The sequence below is a fragment of the Pelophylax lessonae genome, assembly GCF_965119305.1.
Source record: "Pelophylax lessonae genome assembly, chromosome: 11".
NCBI classification, from domain to species: Eukaryota; Metazoa; Chordata; class Amphibia; order Anura; family Ranidae; genus Pelophylax; species Pelophylax lessonae.
The window spans coordinates 203146628-203168195 of NC_138778.1; the positions used below are offsets into that span (position 1 = coordinate 203146628).

The window sequence follows — 21568 nt, forward strand, 5'->3', positions numbered from 1 at the left end:
GGCTTTGGTTACCAGTCCGTTTGAACCCTTGGTAGACCTGTCAGTAAAAATGCTCACCCTAAAAACTTTATTTTTAGTAGCTATTACTTCGGCTAGAAGAGTTAGCGAATTACAGGCTCTCTCAATCAGAGAACCTTTTCTTATGATTTTTGACGACAGGATTGTGCTAAAAACAGATCCAGGATTTTTGCCCAAGAGGGTCTCTTCTTTTCATAGGACTCAGGACATAGTCCTTCCTTCCTTTTGCAATTTCCCAAACAACAATAAAGAAAGAGAATTTAGTTGTTTGGATGTCAGAAGAGCCCTTCTGAGATACCTGGAGGTGACTAAAACCTTCAGGAAGAATGATACTTTGTTTTTACAATTTTCCGGCCCCCATAAAGGGGAAAAAGCTTCTAAGGCAACCTTAGCTAGATGGATCAAACAGGCTATCACAGAAGCCTATATGGTGAAAAAGGTGACTCCACCTTTCATTACTGCACACTCTACTAGAGCACTGTCCACGTCTTGGGCTGAAAGGGCCGGTGCCTCTCCAGAACAAATCTGTAAGGCAGCTACCTGGTCTAACTTTTCGACCTTTGTTAGACATTATCGCCTGGACCTCCTATCTTCTCAGGAACAGGCGTTCGGTCGAAAGGTGCTCCAGGCAGTGGTCCCTCCCTAGACTGGTAAGTTTCTTGCTTATCGTCTCATGGGCTGTCCTGGAAGACGACTTTGAGAAAAGATGGGTTATACTTACTGATAACTCCTTTTCTAATAGTCTTCCAGGACAGCCGGATTCCCACCCGATTTATCTGGTATTATGTATAAATGATATGTGTATATATATATCTATGTATATGTTTTACAGGGTGTCCTACGGTTCTCATGAAATACTGAAGGTGAGGACTAAGGCACCGCCTTTTATTTGAATTTTGGAATGTGTTTCCTGTCCCTGGGGGAGGAGCCTAAGGTCTCATGGGCTGTCCTGGAAGACTATTAGAAAAGGAGTTATCAGTAAGTATAACCCATCTTTTCTCTCCAACTTGGTTGCTTTTCATTCATAAGATCAGGAAAATACCACGTTTATAGCCACTAGATGGCGCTTATAGCCATACAGTAGTACCGCAAGTACTTTTTTCATATGTTCATCAGCTCCATCTAGTGGCCATAATGCAGTATTTGCCTGATTCAGAATAAGAACATCTAAACTGGAAAGACAATAGCGATTTTGTCCCCGTTCTCAGAAAACAAATGTACATACAGTTTCGCAGGATGACTAGATCTGCAAATGTTTTATAAAAACACCAAAAAGTAAAAGAAAATGAAGGTGAACAGGTGCGTTCTGAGTCTGTTACGCCATATAATTAAACGTTTTTTTTTTTTTTCTTCCACAGAACAGAGAATGTTTTCCGACCTGGGAAGAGGCTTCGCTACATCAGCCAAGACCAACATGCCCTGGAGACGCCTCTTAAAGAAGGCTCCCGTCTGGTACGTGTGTGTGTGTGTGTGTTTATAGACTCCATAGGAGTATTTTACTTGTAGGAGTCCAGTATTTCTCCGAAAGCCTCCTGATTGGCTTTAATGTATGAAGGGCAGCCTCACCGGCCAATAGAGAGCTATAGGGCATGCAGTGGAGCTTGAGGAAGTTTGCATGGTTGAGTTGCATAGGATTACATTAAAAAGCACTTCAGCTCCGGAAGATTTACCCCCTGTCACCCCCATGCAATTTTTTGCAGTACAGCACTGCGTTATTATAACTTACAATGGAGCGGCCGTGCGGCGCTTTACCCAAATAAAATGTAAGTCCTATTTTTCCCACAAATAGAGCTTTCTTTTGGTGGCATTTGTTCACCACTGCAGTTTTTTTTATTTTTTTTATTTTTGCGCTAATTTTGAAAATAAAAATTATTTCTACTTTCTGCTATAAAACGCATCCAATAACAAAATGTAAAAATCGAATTTCTTCATCAGTTCAGGCCAGTATGTATTCTGCTACATATTTTTGGTAAAGAAACTCCTAAAAAGCGTATATTGATTGGTTTGCGTAAAGGTTATAGCAGCTACAAACTAGAGGCTAGATTTATGAAATTTTTATTTTTCTATTTCTTTTTACTTGTAATGGCAGCGATCAGCGACTTATAGCTGGACTGCTATATTGTGGCAGACAAATTGGACACTAACTGACACTTTTTTTTTCGGAACCAGTGACACTAATACAGTGATCAGTGCTAAAAAATGTGCACTGTCACTGTACTAATGACACTGGCTGGGAAGGGGTTAACATCAGGGGGGATCAAAGGGTTAAATGTGTGCCTAGCTGGTGATTCAGTGTAGTGGGGGAGGTGCTTGTTTTTAGAGGAAGACATGGGTCGATGTTTCTGCTTTAGAGGAACACGGGATCCATGCCTTCTGTACTGACAGAACAACAATCTGCCTTGTGTACAGAACGATCAGCGGGGTGCCGGTGGACATCGGAACCCGCGGTTTAGGATCACAGTGGGAGCGGGCCTTCGGCGGCACGCAATGAAGTGCAGCAGGATCATCTACAGGATGTGTGTGTGTGTGTGTGTGTGTGTGTATATGTATATATATGTATATATATGTATATATGTGTGTGTGTGTGTGTAATATATATATATATACACACACACACATATATTGTATATGTATGTGTGTGTGTGTGTATATGTATATATATATATGTATATATATGTGTGTGTGTGTAATATATATATACACACACACATATATTATATATGTATGTGTGTGTGTATATATATATATATATATATATATATATATATATATATATATATAATGATCCTGTGCAACGGCGCCGCCCTGTTGCAGTAAGTGTTGGCAAGCGGTTAAAGGACACCTTTTAGCATTTTTGTCTATGCAATATCCCCACTCCTCTGAGTGCAGCCTGCTGGGTAAAATACCCTCCAAACCCATTCTGCAGTGCTGACCCCCCCACCTGCTCCTCTTCTCACTATGCACTTATTCCTATGGGGTCCAGTGGAGTACAGGGCCAGTTCACTCTAGGGCCATAGGTGTGTGTTGGATAGTGTAACATTGTAGGAAATGACATTGGTAGCAGTTGGTGTTGTTCACACCGATGCATTGCCTTGTGTTGCACTAAAATGATGCATGTGTTTTTAGGCCAAACTGGGTCCCTGTGCTTCTCTATGCAATGCAGGCAGATCATGGCCGGTGGAAGGGGCCAGCAGGCTGCTGTACATACCCTACTGAAAACATCACAGCACCCTGCCCCAGTACTCCTCTCAAGAGCCCTCAGTCCTGATGCAGGCAGTGGGCTGGCTCTTGGGAGGAGTTATGCAAATATCTAAAGGCCTTGATAGGTGGGTGTCTATCTGGAGGAGTGGGCGTTCCTAGGTAGGATGTATTTGCATGCAGACCACCCACATGTGATGCTGAGCCTCCATGTTTGAAAGAACTGATATCCAGTGAATGAAAGGGGGTGGGCCAAGGACAGCCAGGCAGGGGTGGATCCAGTGAATGAAAGGGGGTGGGCCATGGACAGCCAGGCAGGGGTGGATCCAGTGAATGAAAGGGGGTGGGCCAAGGACAGCCAGGCAGGGGTGGATCCAGTGAATGAAAGGGGGTGGGCCAAGGACAGCCAGGCAGGGGTGGATCCAGTGAATGAAAGGTTGTGGGCCAAGGACAGCCAGGCAAGGGTGGATCCAGTGAATGAAAGGGGGTGGGCCAAGGAAAGCCAGGCAGGGGTGGATCCAGTGAATGAAAGGGGGTGGGCCAAGGACAGCCAGGCAGGGGTGGATCCAGTGAATGAAAGGGGGTGGGCCAAGGACAGCCAGGCAGGGGTGGATCCAGTGAATGAAAGGGGGTGGGCCCAGGACAGCCAGGCAGGGGTGGAAAGATCTAAATGATGCTAGATGTCTTCCAGCCAGGAAATGAGATTGGCTCTTTCTGATTGCTACAGCTTCTAATGCACATTGTGAGAAGCTCACATTGTACAGTGAAATCAGAGTCAGCAGTTTCAGTCCAGGAGAGGAGCCGGTATGACTGGAGGTGAGATTTAGCGGTTAATGAAAATCTCATTGTGTAATCCCAGCCAGTCGCTGATTGTATCTATAAACTCTGTTGTATCCTCAGGGCTGTGATCATCGGCCAGATCAGTGTAGCCAGCAGTGCCTTCACCCTCTTCTCCTGGGTGCCAATCTTCTTCAAGAACCGCTTCCCCGATTCCAAGGTGAGCATCTCCTGCCATGCAGAACTTATGGAATATCTCTTTAAATGTTACATTCAGTGATCATCGTGCGCCATCTACTGGCCTAATGGTAGAACTGCACAGATCATTTAAAAGGGAACTCCAGTCTAAGCTTTTCAATTTATAGTTGAAAAGCTGCTTGGCTCTTTAAATATAACCTCACGCCGTTTTGCACTTTCTAGAGCTTTCTATCTGTATATTTGGTCTCCGAAATCAGGAAGATAGAATAGATCAGGGGACTGCAAACTTTATAAAAAAAAGGGCCAGTTTACTGTCCTTCAAATTTTAGGGGGGTGGCGGACTGTGGCCAGTGGGAGAAGAAAATGTCATGGCATCAGTGGGAGTAAACAATGCCCCATCATTGGTATCAGGTGGAGGAATAATTCCTCATCATTGGTGTTTGTGGGAGGAATAGTGCCCCATCACTGGTATCAGTGGGAGGAATAGTGTCCCATCATTGGTGTTAATGGGAGGAACTATGCCCCGTTGTTGCGGACAGTGTGTGTGGGGAAAGGGGGGGGGGGGAATATTGCCCCAAGGGCCAGATAAAAGCAAGCAAGGGGCCGCAGTTTGGAGACCACTGCAATAGACTGTTGTCTGTGCCACCTTGCTTCAGGGTCATTGGTTGTCAGTGGGAGGTGTGCTGCCCCCACTTGCATCACACATAAACTACAGGTTCCTACCAACAGGGAGCAAGTAATTCATGGTGGATTAACTATTTCATACAACCTAAAATCTCAGTGATGATGCCGATATCTAGGACATCACACCTGTTGCAGTTTAGTAAATCAAAAAATGTAGTAAAATTAACTGTTTCCAGCAAAGCCCATGCCGCTGTGACCCTGGATGACCCTCCTCCCAACCTGTTCTTTTCTCTTCCAGGGCTTGGTATTCAATGTAGTGCCTTGGCTTATCGCAATTCCAGCTGCTTTATTGAGCGGCCGCCTAACGGACCACCTCATTAAAACAGGTAAGACCTCCGCTGCTTTATGGATGAGCCCCCAGCCATCAATGTATCAGGTGATTGACGCATGGCTGCAGTCTGGTTCTCGGTAAAGAGCTACTAGACCCGAGCCATCAGATATACACCCATTAGCAAAAAGACAAAGACCGAGAGTAAAAAATGCTGCCAGCACTAAGAACAATCAACCAAACTCCAAAAATATATATAAAACTGAGAGTGCAGCGCTAAATGAATCATAATAATATGAAGTCCTTAAAATAAAAATTCCTAAAAATCAGTCCACAGGAGTAGTCAAAGCAGGAACCGGACCACCAATGGAGACAGCAGGAACCGGACCACCAATGGAGACAGCAGGAACCGGACCACCAATGGAGACAGCAGGAACCGGACCACCAATGGAGACAGCAGGAACCGGACCACCAATGGAGACAGATGAGTAAAGATAAAGGTAAGAGGGTGACTCAAGAACTTCACTTCACACCCAGGGTTAATAATCAAAATCCGCTTACCAGATAGCCCAGACCACTAGATTCTAGGTGGTCAAGAGGGTTTAGTAGCAGGGCTTTCCTAAGCAGGATGTCGTATACAGCGGGTGTATAGGGATTCCCAATCTGATAAAACCGAAAAAGCTTCCATAGTGCATTAAAAGATATCTGATTTAATGAATTAGAAGTTGGTATTGCACTTACAAATTTGCAGAAGCATGCAGGCGAATGGACAACAACATAGGTTGGTACGGCAAGCAAGCAGTGTTCCTGCGGGCTCCATTTCAAACCACTGGCTCTCTAGTGCGATCAACCAATCAGAGCAGGTTAAGCATGATGACTTAGCAGCCACGGACCTCCTATGCGTTTCGTCAAAGATAACATCCACTTGGGTTGGTCTGAGCGGCCTGACATCACGCAAGGAAGTATTTATAGGCAAAGCCGCCATTCTAGGCACTGGATTTAGCCAAAAATACACCATAGATCAAATAAGGGAGGGATGGTGAAGGAAGCCCATGCCGCAGGAACAATATAAACGCCGTGGTCTGTGACGGCTACGTCATCACGCTTAACCTGCTCTGTTCGTTGATCGCACTCGAGAGCCGGATGTCTGAAACGGAGCCCGCAGGAACACTGCTTGCTTGCCGTACCAACCTATGTTGTTGTCCATTCTCCTGTATGCTTCTGCAAATTTGTAAGTGCAATACCAACTTTTAATTTGATAAATCAGATATCTTTTAATGCACTATGGAAGCTTTTTCGGTTTTATCACATTGGGAATCCCTATACACCCGCTGTATATGACATCCTGCTTAGGAAAGCTCTGCTAATAAGCCCTCTTGACCACCTAGAATCTAGTGGTCTGGGATATCTGGTAAGCGGATTTTGATTAGTCACCTTGGGTGTGTCTTGAGTCACCCCCTTACCTTTTATCTTTACTCATCTGTCTCCATTGGTGGTCCGGTTCCTGCTGTCTCTATTGGTGGTCCGGTTCCTGCTGTCTCCATTGGTGGTCCGGTTCCTGCTGTCTCTATTGGTGGTCCGGTTCCTGCTGTCTCCACTGGTGGTCCAGTTCCCTCTGTCTCCATTGGTGGTCCGGTTTCTGCTTTCTCCATTAGTGGTCTGGGATATCTGGTGAGCGCATTTTGATAAGTCACCTTGGGTGTGTCTTGAGTCACCCCCTTACCTTTATCTTTACTCATCTGTCTCCATTGGTTGTCCGGTTCCTGCTTTGACTACTCCTGTGGACTAATTTTTAAGAATTTTTTTTTTTAAGGACTTTATACTATTATGATTCATTTAGGGCTGCACTCCCAATTTTATATATACACCCATTACCCCAGGGCTTAACAAATTTGCTTTGAATCTAGGAGCCAGCTAAAAAAGTTAGGAGACAGTTTTTATTAAGTAACCAATCTTACGGATGGAGCATGTTTCCGAAGATGAACTTTAACCTTTAACCCTTTCACGGCCAGAGCCGTTTTTGCGTTTCTTTTGAACATGTTATAAAAATTATTTTAGGCCCAAAGATTACATAAAACCCCTCAAACATTATATATTTTCTGAAAGCTGACACCCTAAAGCAGGGATCCTCAATTCCTCAAAAATGTATTTTTATTTTTTACTAGTAATGGTGGCGATCTGCGATTTCTAGCGGGACTGCGACATTGCGGCGGACAGATCGGACCCCTAACTGACATTTGTGACACTTTTGGGGGGACCAGTGACATTACTACAGTAATCAGTGCTAAAAATATGCACTGTTACTGTAATAATGACACTGGCAGGGAAGGGGTTAACACCAGGGGTGATCAAAGGGTTAAGTGTGAGACTAGGGGAGTGTTTTCTAACTGTATGGGGGATGGACTTGTGAAATGATCATAGACACCTGTGTTCCTATATAGAAGGATCACAGGTGCTCTGTGATGATAATTTCAGAGAGAACAATGGTCAGCTGTGTTTACAACAGCGTTTTGTAATGTTACAGCACTATTCTAAAATTATTTTTCTCAAAATTCTACAATTCCCCCCCAATGACAATGTGAAAGAAGTTTGTTTGAAATCTTTGCAAATTTATTAAAAATTAAAAAAAAAAACGAAGAAATCCCATGTACATAAGTATTCACAGCCTTTGCCATGGCACTCAAAACTGAGCTCAGGTTCATCCTGTTTCCACTGATCGTCCTTGAGATGTTTCTACAACTTGATTGGAGTCCACCCGTAGTAAATTAAGTTTATTTGGAAATGATTTGGAAAGGCACACACCTGTCTATAGAAGGTCCCACATTTAACAGTGCATGTCATAGCACAAACCAAGCCATGAAGTCCAAGGAATTTCCTGTAGACCTCCAAGATATGATTCTATGGAGGCACAGATCTGGGAAAGAGTACAGAAAAATGTCTACAGCATTGAAGGTCCCAATGAGCACAGTGACCTCCATCATCCGTAAATGGAAGATGTTTGGAACCACCAGGATTCTTCCTAGAGCGGGCCGCCCGTTCAAACTGAGCCATCAGGGGAGAAGGGTCTTGGTCAGGGAGGTGACCAAGAACCCGATGGTCACTCTGACAGAGCTTCAGCGTTTCTCTGTGAAGAGAGGAGAACCTTCTAGAAGAACAACCATCTCTGCAGCACTCCACCAATCAGACCTGTATGGTAGAGTGGGCAGATGGAAGCCACTCCTCAGTAAAAGGCACATGGCAGCCAGGCTGGAGTTTGCCAAAAGGCACCTGAAGGACTCTCAGACCATGAGAAACAAAATTCTCTGGTCTGATGAAACGAAGATTGAACTCTTTGGCCTGAATGGCAAGCATCATGTCTGGAGGAAACCAGGCACCGCTCATCACCTGGCCAATACCATCCCTACAGTGAAGCATGGTGGTGGCAGCATCATGCTGTGGGGATGTTTTTTAATGCCAGAAACTGAGAGACTAGTCAGGATCGAGGAAAAAATGAATGCAGCAATGTACAGAGACATCCTTGATGAAAACCTGCTCCAGAGTGCTCTGGACCTCAGACTGGGGCGAAGGTTCATCTTCCAACAGGACAACGACCCTAAGCACACAACCAAAATAGCAAAGGAGTGGCTACGGGACAACTCTGTGAATGTCCTTGAGTGTCCCAGCCAGAGCCCAGGCTTAAACATCTCTGGAGAGATCTGAAAATGGCTGTGCACCGACGCTCCCCATCCTACCTGATGGAGCTTGAAAATTCCTGCAAAGAAGAATGGGAGAAACTGCCCAAAAACAGGTGTGCCAAGCTTGTAGCATCATACTCAAAAAGACTTGAGGCTGTAATTGGTGCCAAAGGTGCTTCAACAAAGTATTGAGCAAAGGCTGTGATACTTATGTACATGGGATTTTTTTTGTTTTTTATTTTTAATAAATTTACAAAGATTTCAAACAAACTTCTTTCATTTTATCATTCTATGGGGTATTATTTGTAGAATTTTAGGAAAATAAGGAATTTTATTTCATTTTGGAATAAGGCTGTAACTTAAAAAAATGTGGAAAAATTGAAACGCTGTGAATACTTTCCAGATGCACTATAGGCTACAATTGCTTCTGAAAATGCTAGTCCCCTGGCTTTTATGCCAGCCATTGGCTTTGGTACCTTAGAGTAGAATGATACCTTCTGTGTTTTATAGCTTAACACATTGAACACAATAAAATAAACATTCCCCATTTAACTATTTTGTTACAATTCTTACTCCAGCACTTAAGTTTACAGCTTTCGGTGCTGCTTCCCTGAACTTCCAGTCTTCACATGACATGTACATGACTGTGAAATAAAGATTTTTTTTTTTTTGTTGCTTCTACCCCAATAGCTTATTTTAAAGTGCACATTGTGGAAAATCATTTGGTAAAATACAAAACACTAAATAAATACATAAAAAAATAATAATAAAATAGAATAATAATAATAAAATAATATAATAATAAAATATTATAATAATAATAAAATAATATAATAATAACAAAATAATATTGTGACTGATAAACAAAATCCAATATAATAAATGTGAATATTTCAGTTTCTGGAACTGTTCATCTTTATAATGTGACTTCCAATCCACCTCTCAGATAATCTTCATAGATATATTGTGCAGTGCCTCCCACCACCAACCCACTCATGCGCTCACCTCTAGACCTGCTAATATTCAGGTCACACGCTTTCCCCTCCATGGGACTGTACTCTAATTCCACTCTGCCAAAGCGTCTCTCCACTCTTTTCCTTCTATGGACTTTTAGGGTGAAATGAGCTGTAGCCACCTAAATAGGTGTATGACCCCGTAAAAGATTGCGGTTCTCCCTGCAAACAAGCTCACACAGCACAGGGGTCCAAAATTGTGTAACAAGTTAAAAAAAAACCTCCTTTTGCTTTTTATATAAAATTGCACTTAAATTAATAAAGTAAAAAAATGCAATCCCGCGTCACTTCTGGTTTCGGCAAATACGTCACTCAGGTACACCCTACGCGTGTCGTCACAGGACTTTCTCAGGGGTACCTGATTGTACCTGCTGCTGTAAATGTGGTGGGAGGAGCGAAGGATTCCCAAATATTGTCTAGTTAGATGCATTATACTTTCAAAAGTATTGGGACGCCTGCCTTTACACACACATGAAATTTAATGAAATCCCAATTTTCATCCGTAGGGTTCAATATTGAGTTGGCCCACCCTTTGCAGCTATAACAGCTTCAACTCTTCTAGGAAGGCTGTCCACAAGGTTTAGGAGTGTGTCTATGGGAATGTTTGACCATTCTTCCAGAAGCGCATTTGTGAGGTCAGGCACTGATGTGGACAAGAAGGCCTGGCTCACAGTCTGTGCTTTAATTCATCCCAAAGGTGTTCTATCGAGTTGAGGTCAGGACTCTGCAGGTCAGTCAAGTTCCTCCATTCCAAACACGCTCATCCATATCTTTATGGACCTTGCTTTGTGCACTGGTCCAAATCATTTTGGGGGAGGTTGTGGTGTGGGGTTGTTTTTCAGTGGTTGTGCTTGGCCCCTTAGTTCCAGTGAAGAGAACTCTTAAGGCATCAGCATACCAAGACATTTTAGACAATTTCATGCTCTCGACTTTGTGGTAACAGTTTGGGGATGGCCTCTTCCTGTTCCACCATGACTGCGTAACCAGTGCAAAAGCAAAGCGCATAAAGACATGGATGAACCAGTTTGGGGTGATGGAAAGTGACTGGCCTGTCTAAGTGACTCTCCCCTATTCTCTCCTCTAGGATATAGACCCATCTTTGTGCGGAAGCTCATGCAGGTACAGTATACCATTTTTCTGTATAATGACCGAAGCCTCTAAATTCTCTCCCCTCCTCTAATGGTGCCCCTTGTCTCTGCAGATCATGGGAATGGGGGTCTCCAGCATCTTCATCCTCCTTCTAGGACAGTCTGAAAGCTTCTGCCAAGCTCTGGTCTTCATCTCAGTGGCAGTGGCCTTGCAAACCTTCAACCACAGGTAAGGGCAGCTGCTGCGATTGGACTGTGCAAGGTCACGTGATTCACTGAATTTTCACAATGTGACTTCAGAAAGTAAAAATAGTAAAAGGTACGCATGCTTTACCCATGCAGGACAAAGCAACAGGTCCACTTAATACTGGCCCAGAAACTAAGTCAAGATCTAATCCGTATAACTGTGCAATACATGCACATTTCCCTATGGTTTGTCCCTTTAAAAAAAATACAATAAAATACCTGTTGGTTTGCCCTGGATCAGCATCTCGAGCTGCCATGGTGTGGACAGGCCAGCACCATAACAACCAATGAGCCTCTACGGTCAGGACATAAGGTGTCATTCGCTTGCACCATGGCAATGCATGACTCTGATCCAGGGTAGGTGGCATGCAGGGCTGTCCCTAACATTGAGGATAAGATGTAAGTCTGCCTCCTCCGGACTTTCTCGTCCTTCAATCCTTTGCCACACTTCTGGAGCCAAAAGTTAGGGCTCTGATGTGAAAAGGGGACTGTGGGCTTGGGGAGCTCTGTGATGGGACAGTGTGATGTGATGAGATGTGATGAGGGACCTCTGATGTGGTGGTGGGGGGTTGGGCGCTAATATGATGAGGGGACTCGTATGTAGAAGGCATCTTGAGGTATAGGGGTGACTCTGATATGATGGGGACTCTAATGTGATGGGGGGGGGGGGGTCTGACACGGTTTGGGGCCTCTGACATGATTTGGGGGTCTCTGATGTGAGTGGGGGGGGCTCTGATGGCAAGGGAGGACCTCTAATATGGGGTGATGACCTCTTCTCTAAAGAAAGGACCTCTGGTGTGATGCGGGGAGGACTTCTGATATAATGGGGGGGAACTCTGGTGTGATTGGGGGAGGACCCCTGATGTGAAGTAGGGCCTCTGACATGATGGAGGATCTCTGGTGTTATGTGGGGAGGACCTCTGATGGGAAGGGAGGACCTCTGACATGCTGGGGGGACCTCTGGTGTGGTTGGGGGAGGGCCTTTTATGTGATGGGGGGACCTCTGACATGAAGAACAACCTCTGGTGTAATGCAGAGAGGACCTCCTGATGTGAAAAGGTAGGGCCACTGACATGATGGAGGACCTCTGGTGTGATGGTGGGAGGACCTCTGGTGTGATGGTGGGAGGACCTCTGGTGTGATGGTGGGAGGACCTCTGGTGTGATGCGGGTAGGGCCTCTGATTATGATGGAGGACCTCTGGTGTGATGCGGAGAGGAGCTCTGATGTGATGCGGGACCTCTGGTGTGATGGTGGGAGGACCTCTGGTGTGATGGTGGGAGGACCTCTGGTGTGATGGTGGGAGGACCTCTGGTGTGATGGCGGGTAGGACCTCTGATATGATGGAGGACCTCGGGTGTGATGCGGGGAGGACCTCTGGTGTGATGGCGGGTAGGACCTCTGGTGTGATGGCGGGTAGGACCTCTGGTGTGATGGCGGGTAGGACCTCTGGTGTGATGGCGGGTAGGACCTCTGGTGTGATGGCGGGTAGGACCTCTGGTGTGATGCGGGTAGGGCCTCTGATATGATGGAGGACCTCAGGTGTGATGCGGGGAGGAGCTCTGATGTGATGCGGGGACCTCTGGTGTGAAGTTATTCCAGGTGGTTATGTACATCATCCCACGCTCAGGTTTCTCAGTGATAAGTAACATTTACGGTTTTGTAAACTGGGGAGCCTTGAAATTTTGCATAGTTAAAAGTTGCTGAAACTCTGCTGTAGTGCACTAAAATCCAACCTGAATTGTTGGCCCTTTCTGCTGGACTACAGAACTCTGCCTATCCCAGCCCCTCTCTGTCCCCCTCCACGTGCATACATTAATTTCTTTCCCAGGAAGATAATGCTGCCACCTTGACTCCTCAGACACTTTGCGAAGAGACATGACTCATGGGAGACGTAGTTCTGAGGGCGTGCCTACAACAGTGGAAATTACCTCTGCATAACTATCACTAATAGCCACAGAGCCAACATCACCTAAAACACAGTGGTGTAGTGGTTAGCACTTTCACCTAGCAGCAAGAGGATCGCTGGTTCGAATCCCAACCACGACACTACCTGCCTGGAGTTTGCATGTTCTCCCTGTGCCTGCATGGGTTTCCTCCGGGTACTCCGGTTTCCTCCCACACTCCAAAGACATGCTGGTAGGTTAATTGGATCCTCTATAAAAAAAAATTGGCCCTACTATGTATGTATGAATGTGAGTTAGGGACCTTAGATTGTAAGCTATTTGAGGGCAGGGACTGATGTGAATGTAAAATTTATATGTAAAGCGCTGCGTAAATTGACAGCGCTATATAAGTACCTGAAATAATCATAATAATGATGATGATAAAACACTTCAGTTATAACGCATACTGCCTATTTCACCCCAGTACCATGCCCATTGGAGACACCAATTATTTTTCCTTCTAGTTTTTTTTTTTTTAATATGCAATTTTGGGGTAATCAGATTGAAAATAATTGACTGTCATTCCCTCTATTTCCTAGCGGCCTAACCATCAACATCCAGGAACTCGCTCCATCCTGTTCTGGATTCCTGTTTGGTGAGTACATGCATTTGGATTTGACCAGCCAGTGACCAATCAGAGCCTTAGAACATGCATTTGACTGGATCAGCTTAAACCCAATCAGATCTCTGGAACACCCAAAAAAGAACTGACCATCCAGAAGAAAGGCACAACATAGGAACTATTGCTGGTAGAAAATACGAGATCTATAAATAATAATAGTACTCTGGCAGTGTTGTGACATCACTATTGGTGGTTCGGTTCAGTGACCATTTCTTATCATTTTTGCTTATTGAGTTGCAATTTTGTGAGCATTTTAGTTCTATGTGAAGTGTTTGTCTCTCCTGTGTTTGCATTGGCTTCTCCCAACACCCCCCCCCCCCCCCCCCCAAAAAAAAATGTGGTTGGGACATTGTATTGTTAGCTTCTCCATGGACCAATGGACACGTCTGTGTAATATGTTTTTACTTTATTTAACAAGTCCAAAAAATAAACCCCCTTTTTTTGTTTTTAGGAGTGGCTAACACTGGCGGTTCTTTGTTTGGTAAGTTCTGAAGTGCATTATAGTTTTGCAGGTATGATTGCATGTATAATCCATGTCTGCCACAAGAGGTCACTGTGACATGACAAGTGATCATGTTCTGTTAGAGAAGCATACAATAGATGTAAACCCAAGAACAATGCAATTTATTTGCAGCTCACCATTTCTCAGATGTGGTGGCTGCATTTATGTTACTGTTAGCCTTTTTTCTTTTAGTTTCACCAGGTGATCCTTCCAGTAATTTGCTTCCTGTCCTAGGGTGACAACCATAGGTGTGTGCAGCCCACTGCATTAGGGTGTGCACCCAAAAGCTTAAACACACATGGTTTTGTGCATGTGTATGTGTGTGTGTGTATATATATATATATATAATATAAAAATGTGTGTATGTGTAGGGCAATAGACCGTGTCAATAGAGCAGTGGACAATGTCAGTAGGGCTGAGGTTGGTGTCAGTAAAACAGTGGACAATGTCAGTAGAGCATTGGACAACGTCAGTAGGGCTGAGATTGGTGTCAGTAAAGCAGTGGACAATGTCAGCAGGGCTGAGGTTGGTGTCAGTAAAGCAGTGGACAATGTCAGCAGGGCTGATGTTGGTGTCAGTAGAGCAGTGGACAATGTCAGAAGGGCTGAGGTTGGTGTCAATAGAGCATTGGACAATGTCAGTAGGGCTGAGGTTGGTGTCAGTAGAGCAGTGGACAATGTCAGTAGGGCTGATTTTGGTGTCAGTAGAGCAGTGGACAATGTCAGCAGGCCTGAGGTTGGTGTCAGTAGAGCAGTGGACAATATCAACAGGGCTGAGGTTGGTGTCAGTAAAGCAGTGGACAATGTCAGAAGGGCTGAGGTTGGTGTCAGTAGAGCAGTGGACAATGTCAGCAGGGCTGAGGTTGGTGTTAGTAAAGCAGTGGACAATATAAGCAGGGCTGAGGTTGGTGTCAGTAGAGCAGTGGACAATATCAGCAGGGCTGAGGTTGGTGTCAGTAGAGCAGTGGACAATGTCAGCAGGGCTGAGGTTGGTGTCAGTAAAGCAGTGGACAATGTCAGCAGGCCTGAGGTTGGTGTCAGTAGAGCGGTGGACAATGTCAGCAGGCCTGAGGTTGGTGTCAGTAAAGCGGTGGACAATGTCAGCAGGCCTGAGGTTGGTGTCAGTAAAGCGGTGGACAATGTCAGCAGGGCTGAGGTTGGTGTCAGTAAAGCAGTGGACAATGTCAGCAGGCCTGAGGTTGGTGTCAGTAAAGCGGTGGAAAATGTCAGCAGGGCTGAGGTTGGTGTCAGTAAAGCGGTGGAAAATGTCATCAGGGCTGAGGTTGGTGTCAGTAGAGCAGTGGACAATGTCAGCAGGGCTGAGGTTGGTGTCAGTAAAGCGGTGGACAATGTCAGCAGGGCTGAGGTTGGTGTCAGTAGAGCAGTGGACAATATCAGCAGGGCTGAGGTTGGTGTCAGTAGAGCAGTGGACAATATCAGCAGGGCTGAGGTTGGTGTCAGTAGAGCAGTGGACAATGTCAGCAGGGCTGAGGTTGGTGTCAGTAGAGCAGTGGACAATATCAGCAGGGCTGAGGTTGGTGTCAGTAGAGCAGTGGACAATGTCAGCAGGGCTGAGGTTGGTGTCAGTAGAGCAGTGGACAATGTCAGCAGGCCTGAGCTTGGTGTCAGTAAAGCGATGGAAAATGTCAGCAGGGCTGAGGTTGGTGTCAGAGCAGTGGACAATATCAGCAGGACTGAGGTTGGTGTCAATAGTTTAATGACATTATTTTTTATTATAACGTTTTACAATTTTATTTTTTACAATATTTGTTTACAATAATTACGCTTTCTCTGCAGCCAAGCAGCAGGGGGAATCTGTGCAGCACTGCGTGATTAGGGTGTGCCCAGGCACACCTGGCACACCCTGCGTGCACGCTTGTAGTGACAACGCTCACTTGTCCAACTGTCTCTAAGAAGGAACAGCATTGTCACCCTAGGACTGGATGTTTGAGGTCAACAGAACACCCCGGGGGTTGGTGCTGTTAACGCACACATTCCATCTGATATTTTTCAGTGCAGTTTAGTAAACCCCCCGATTAACTGCCATTGTCAGAAGCACAATTTTATTTCTTTAGATGTGAATTTTGTAATACTTTCTTTGACTCTTGTTGTGTCTCTGGCCTAGGAATCCTCTGGGTCTACCTCTCTGGCTACCTCCTCGATATCACCGGATCTTGGGATTCCATGTTTCACCTACTGGTTGCTGTGAATGTGTTGGGTCTCCTCATTTATTTGGAGTTTGCCAAAACTGAAAGGATGGACATCGAGAACGTTACTCCTGTCGTCCGGGTCTAGAAGCCGACTGCTTGATCTGAGCGTGGCCAATATTTTGGAGGAAATTTCAGGGTGGGAGTCTGAGGTCTCCTGATGCAGCCTAAAGATAGTTGATGCTTTTGAGATCAGATTGAGTTGAGGGATTACACCCTGACGAAGACCTGAGCTGGACCCAGCTATCGTAAATGCTTCTTCAGGGATCTCAGCTCGTCAAATTGAAGATGGTCAATGCTTCTAAAAAGATATCGGACAAGATTTGGAGATGAATGATACCTCAGAGAAGGTCTTAAATTTGAACCTTACAACAGGGTGATACCTTAGAGCAGCCATTCTGAAAAAGGGTTTCATGGATCGTCTAGCTCCTCCAGAGGTGGCTAAAAGTTCCTTGAACTTTGGCCAACTGACCTCTCATCTGATGATGCCTTCAAACAACCCCAATTCCAAAAAAGTTGGGATGCTGTGTAAAATCTACATAAAAACAGAATGCCAAGGATTTTTCTCATAAACCCATATATTATTCACAAAAGAAAACCAAAATTACCTTATTTTATTTCTTAACCTGTTGCAGACCACCCCATGTAAAAATAATGCGGCAAGGCGGCTGCTCTGTGCCATGCATACATTCGTGATCCAGCATTTCTGGATAGGGGCTGGTGCGCACGCTCTGTGCTGTGATTCAGAAAAGCACAAGTTGGTCAGCAGGGCCTGGATGGACAATGATTTATGGCCGGGACCTGCTGATTGGCTTAGCGAATCACAGCACAGAGCTCTGTGTTTATTAACAACAAAGGGCTCTGTGTACGCAGTGTCCATGCGGCTGTGTATTTAAATAACAACCACATTGATTAGTACTAGCAGCACACATTACACATTGTCAGACACACTCTTAACCCCGTGTTTGCCCCTAGATGTTAACCCCATCCCAGCCAGTCTCAGTACAGTGACAGTGTGTATAGTATTAGCACTGATCACTGTATTAGTGGCACTGGAGATGTCAGTGTTAGTCAGTCCCCCCCCCTCCCCCTCCCAGTGTCAGTTAGTGTCAGATTTCCCAACACACTATCACATTCCCACTATAAATTGCTGATCACCGCCATTAGTAGTATAAAATTATAATAAAATAAAAATTCCAGTATATAGGCCATCCTTTGTAGACAGTATAACTTTCACGCAAACCAACCAATATACAATTTTTGGGATTATTTTTTTTTTTTTTTTTTTAGTGAAGACATAACAGAATACATTTTTGCCTTTTAATTTATGAAGAAATTCGATTTTCTCTTTTTTTTTTTTTTTTTTTTTTTTTTTTAATTTTGTGCTTTTTTCAGTCTATAAAATTTGAAATCTAGTGGTGATCAAATACTACCAAAAGAAAGCTCTATTTGTGAGAAAAAAAATGTGTATATGTGTGTGTATATATACTAGAGAGCGAGATATTATATATATATATATATATATATATATACAGTGGGTACGGAAAGTATTCAGACCCCCTTAAATTGTTCACTCTTTGTTATATTGCAGCCATTTGCTAAAATCATTTAGGTTCATTCTTCTTCCTCATGAATGTACACATAGCACCCCATACTGACAGAAAAACACAGAATTGTTGACATTGTTGCAGATTTATTAAAAAAGAAAAACTGAAATATCACATGGTCCTAAGTATTCAGACCCTTTGCTGTGACACTCATATATTTAACTCAGGTGCTTTCCATTTCTTCTGATCATCCTTGAGATGGTTCTACACCTTCATTTGAGTCCAGCTGTGTTTGATTATACTGATTGGACTTGATTAAGAAAGCCACACACCTGTCTATATAAGACCTTCCAGATCACAATGCATGTCAGAGCAAATGAGAATCATGAGGTCAAAGGGAACTGCCTGAAGAGCTCAGAGCCAGAATTGTGGCAAGGCACAGATCTGGCCAAGGTTACAAAAAGATTTCTGCTGCACTTAAGGTTCCTAAGAGCACAGTGGCCTCCATAATCCTCAAATGGAAGACGTTTGGGACGACCAGAACCCTTCCTAGAGCTGGCCGTCCGGCCAAACTGAGCTATCGGGGGAGAAGAGCCTTGGTGAGAGAGGTAAAGAAGAACCCAAAGATCACTGTGGCTGAGCTCCAGAGATGCAGTCAGGAGATGGGAGAAAGTTGTAGAAAGTCAACCATCACTGCAGCCCTCCACCAGTCGGGGCTTTATGGGAGAGGGGCCCGACGGAAGCCTCTCCTCAGTGTAAGACACATGAAAGCCCGCATGGAGTTTGCTAAAAAAACACCTGAAGGACTCCAAGATGGTGAGAAATAAGATTCTCTGGTCTGATGAGACCAAAATAGAACTTTTTGGCCTTAATTCTAAGCGGTATGTGTGGAGAAAACCAGGCACTGCTCATCACCTGTCCAATACAGTCCCAACAGTGAAGCATGGTGGTGGCAGCATCATGCTGTGGGGGTGTTTTTCAGCTGCAGGGACAGGACAACTGGTTGCAATCGAGGGAAAGATGAATGCGGCCAAGTACAGGGATATCCTGGACAAAAACCTTCTCCAGAGTGCTCTGGACCTCAGACTGGGCCGAAGGTTTACCTTCCAACAAGACAATGACCCTAAGCACACAGCTAAAATAACGAAGGAGTGGCTTCACAACAACTCCGTGACTGTTCTTGAATGGCCCAGCCAGAGCCCTGACTTAAACCCAATTGAGCATCTCTGGAGAGACCTAAAAATGGCTGTCCACCAACGTTTACCATCCAACCTGACAGAACTGGAGAGGATCTGCAAGGAGGAATGGCAGAGGAACCCCAAATCCAGGTGTGAAAGACTTGTTGCATCTTTCCCAAAAAGACTCCTGGCTGTATTAGATCAAAAGGGGGCTTCTACTAAATACTGAGCAAAGGGTCTGAATACTTAGGACCATGTGATATTTCAGTTTTTCATTTTTAATAAATCTGCAACAATGTCAACAATTCTGTGTTTTTCTGTCAGTATGGGGTGCTATGTGTACATTCATGAGGAAGAAGAATGAACTTAAATTATTTTAGCAAATGGCTGCAATATAACAAAGAGTGAAAAATTTTAGGGGGTCTGAATACTTTCCGTACCCACTGTATGTGTATGTATGTATATATATATATATATATATATATATATATATATATATATATATATATATATATATATATATATATATTTAGAGTGAGATTTTCTGGGTAGGGGGGTGTGCCGGCTTTGCTGTGATTAGTCAAAGCACAAGCAGATCCAGGGGGTGCCGGCCAGTGGATGAGCGCCGCTGACCAGCGAGGAGGAAGACAGGATAGAGCTCTGTCAATGTTTGTTTATCTGCAAAGCAGGGAATAAAGTCCAGCACGTCTCTTAGTAAAAGCACCACAAAGTACACATAAACAATGGCTAGGCACACAGTTAACCCTTTGATCACCCTAGATGTTTAACCCCTTCCCAGCCAGTGTCAGTACAGTGACTGCATATTTGTGTCACTGGTCCCCAAAAAGTGTCAGATTGTCCACTATACTGTTGCAGTCCCACTATACACCGCTGATTGCTGCCATTACTAGTATAAAAAAAAATAATTCCAGTATATATATACACCATAGTTTATAGACGCTATAACTTTTGCGTAAACCAATATACACTTATTGGGGATTTTCTGTACCCAAAATATGTAGCAGAATACATATTGGCCTAAATTTATGAAGACATTTTGATTTTTTTTTGGATACGTTTTTATAGCAGAAAGTAAAAAACATTTTTTGTTTGTAGCGAAAAAAAAATAAAAAACCCCAGTGGTGATCAAATAACACCAAAAAGGAAGCTCTATTTATGGGGAAAAAATTATTTAAATTGAGTTTGGGTACAGCGCTGCATGACTGCGCAACTATCAGTTAACCACTTTTGGACCACCCACTGTACATGACGTTATACCAGGGTTATGGCAGCAGATAGCTGCCATAACCCCGGTATTTTTTGTACAGCAGGCGATCCTCTTTCACATAAAAGTGGTCCCAGTGGAGGATTCGCCACAGGATCACTTTTTTTATGGGCAGCGAGAGAGGTGCCCATCCCCCACCCCCCACTCCCGCGGCTTCCCTTTAGTTTTCCTTGCTAACCGGAGCCGTCAGCAGCGAAAACGATCTGATTCTGTGGAGTGATGGGCAGGAAGTCGAGGGAGGGCAAGATGGCCCCCACTCGACTCTATGCCCCTGGAGGACTGGACTGACGCCAAAGGTCACTTCCGTCTAACGGCCTTAAATGGCCATTTTTTTTTTTTTTTATAGAAAAAGTAACATGACTTTTTTTTTTTTTTTTTTTTTAATTGTAAATGAGAAATCTTAGGTCTTTTTGACCCCAGATCTCCTCCAAAAAAAGGGGCCCTGTCATGTTTATTTCTAATACAAGAGATGTTTACATTCCTTCTAATAAAACTAAAAGTTGAAAGGATTAAAAGAGGTGCATGAAATGCTCCATGCACCTCTTTTAATCCTTTCAACTTTCAGTTTTTCTGATACAGGGATGGAGACGCTGGGCATTTCCTGCTGGTGTCTCACTTAAAGTCCCACATGGCCTATATTGTTCATACATTCCTTTTAATAGCAATTAAAGTATTCAAAATTTTGTTTTCTTTTACTTTTTTAAACCACAAATGTCAGAAATAGGCTCCATCCTTAAGTGGTTAAAGTAGTGCAGTGCCAAAAAGCAAAAATTGGCCTGGTCATTAAGGGGGGTAAACCTTCCGGATGTCACTTGGTTAAAGTAGCAAAGTACTGAATAGCACAAAACACCCTGGCCACGAAGGGGCAAAACCTTCCTGAGCTGAAGTGGGTAAAATGGTACATTTTCTTAGCTTAAACCTTTGATACGTTCTCTGTTTTCTATTGTGAATGGGTTTATGAAATTCAAATCAAATCATTGCATTCTGTTTTTTATGTAGATTTTATACAGCGTCCCAACTTTTATGGAATTGGGGTTGTAGTTCTAGGTCAAACACACTTGGCAGAGCAAACAAAAGTGATGTTCTGGCCACCAACGTAAGTGGGGCTTGGTTCCCACC

At 44.1% G+C, this 21568-nt stretch overlaps 1 protein-coding gene across 1 annotated transcript in view; it reads left to right on the forward strand.

The window, feature by feature from the left end:
* Window positions 1–16747, forward strand: part of SLC17A9 (solute carrier family 17 member 9) — a 51706-nt gene extending 34959 nt beyond the window's left edge. The window contains exons 6-13 of the mRNA XM_082272396.1: window positions 1377–1470; window positions 4117–4213; window positions 5114–5201; window positions 10915–10949; window positions 11032–11147; window positions 13649–13704; window positions 14183–14212; window positions 16358–16747. Coding sequence (XP_082128522.1) covers window positions 1377–1470; window positions 4117–4213; window positions 5114–5201; window positions 10915–10949; window positions 11032–11147; window positions 13649–13704; window positions 14183–14212; window positions 16358–16527 — 686 coding nt within the window. The 3' untranslated portion in view covers window positions 16528–16747. The remainder of the gene's footprint in view (window positions 1–1376; window positions 1471–4116; window positions 4214–5113; window positions 5202–10914; window positions 10950–11031; window positions 11148–13648; window positions 13705–14182; window positions 14213–16357) is intronic.
* Window positions 16748–21568: the final 4821 nt, after the last annotated feature.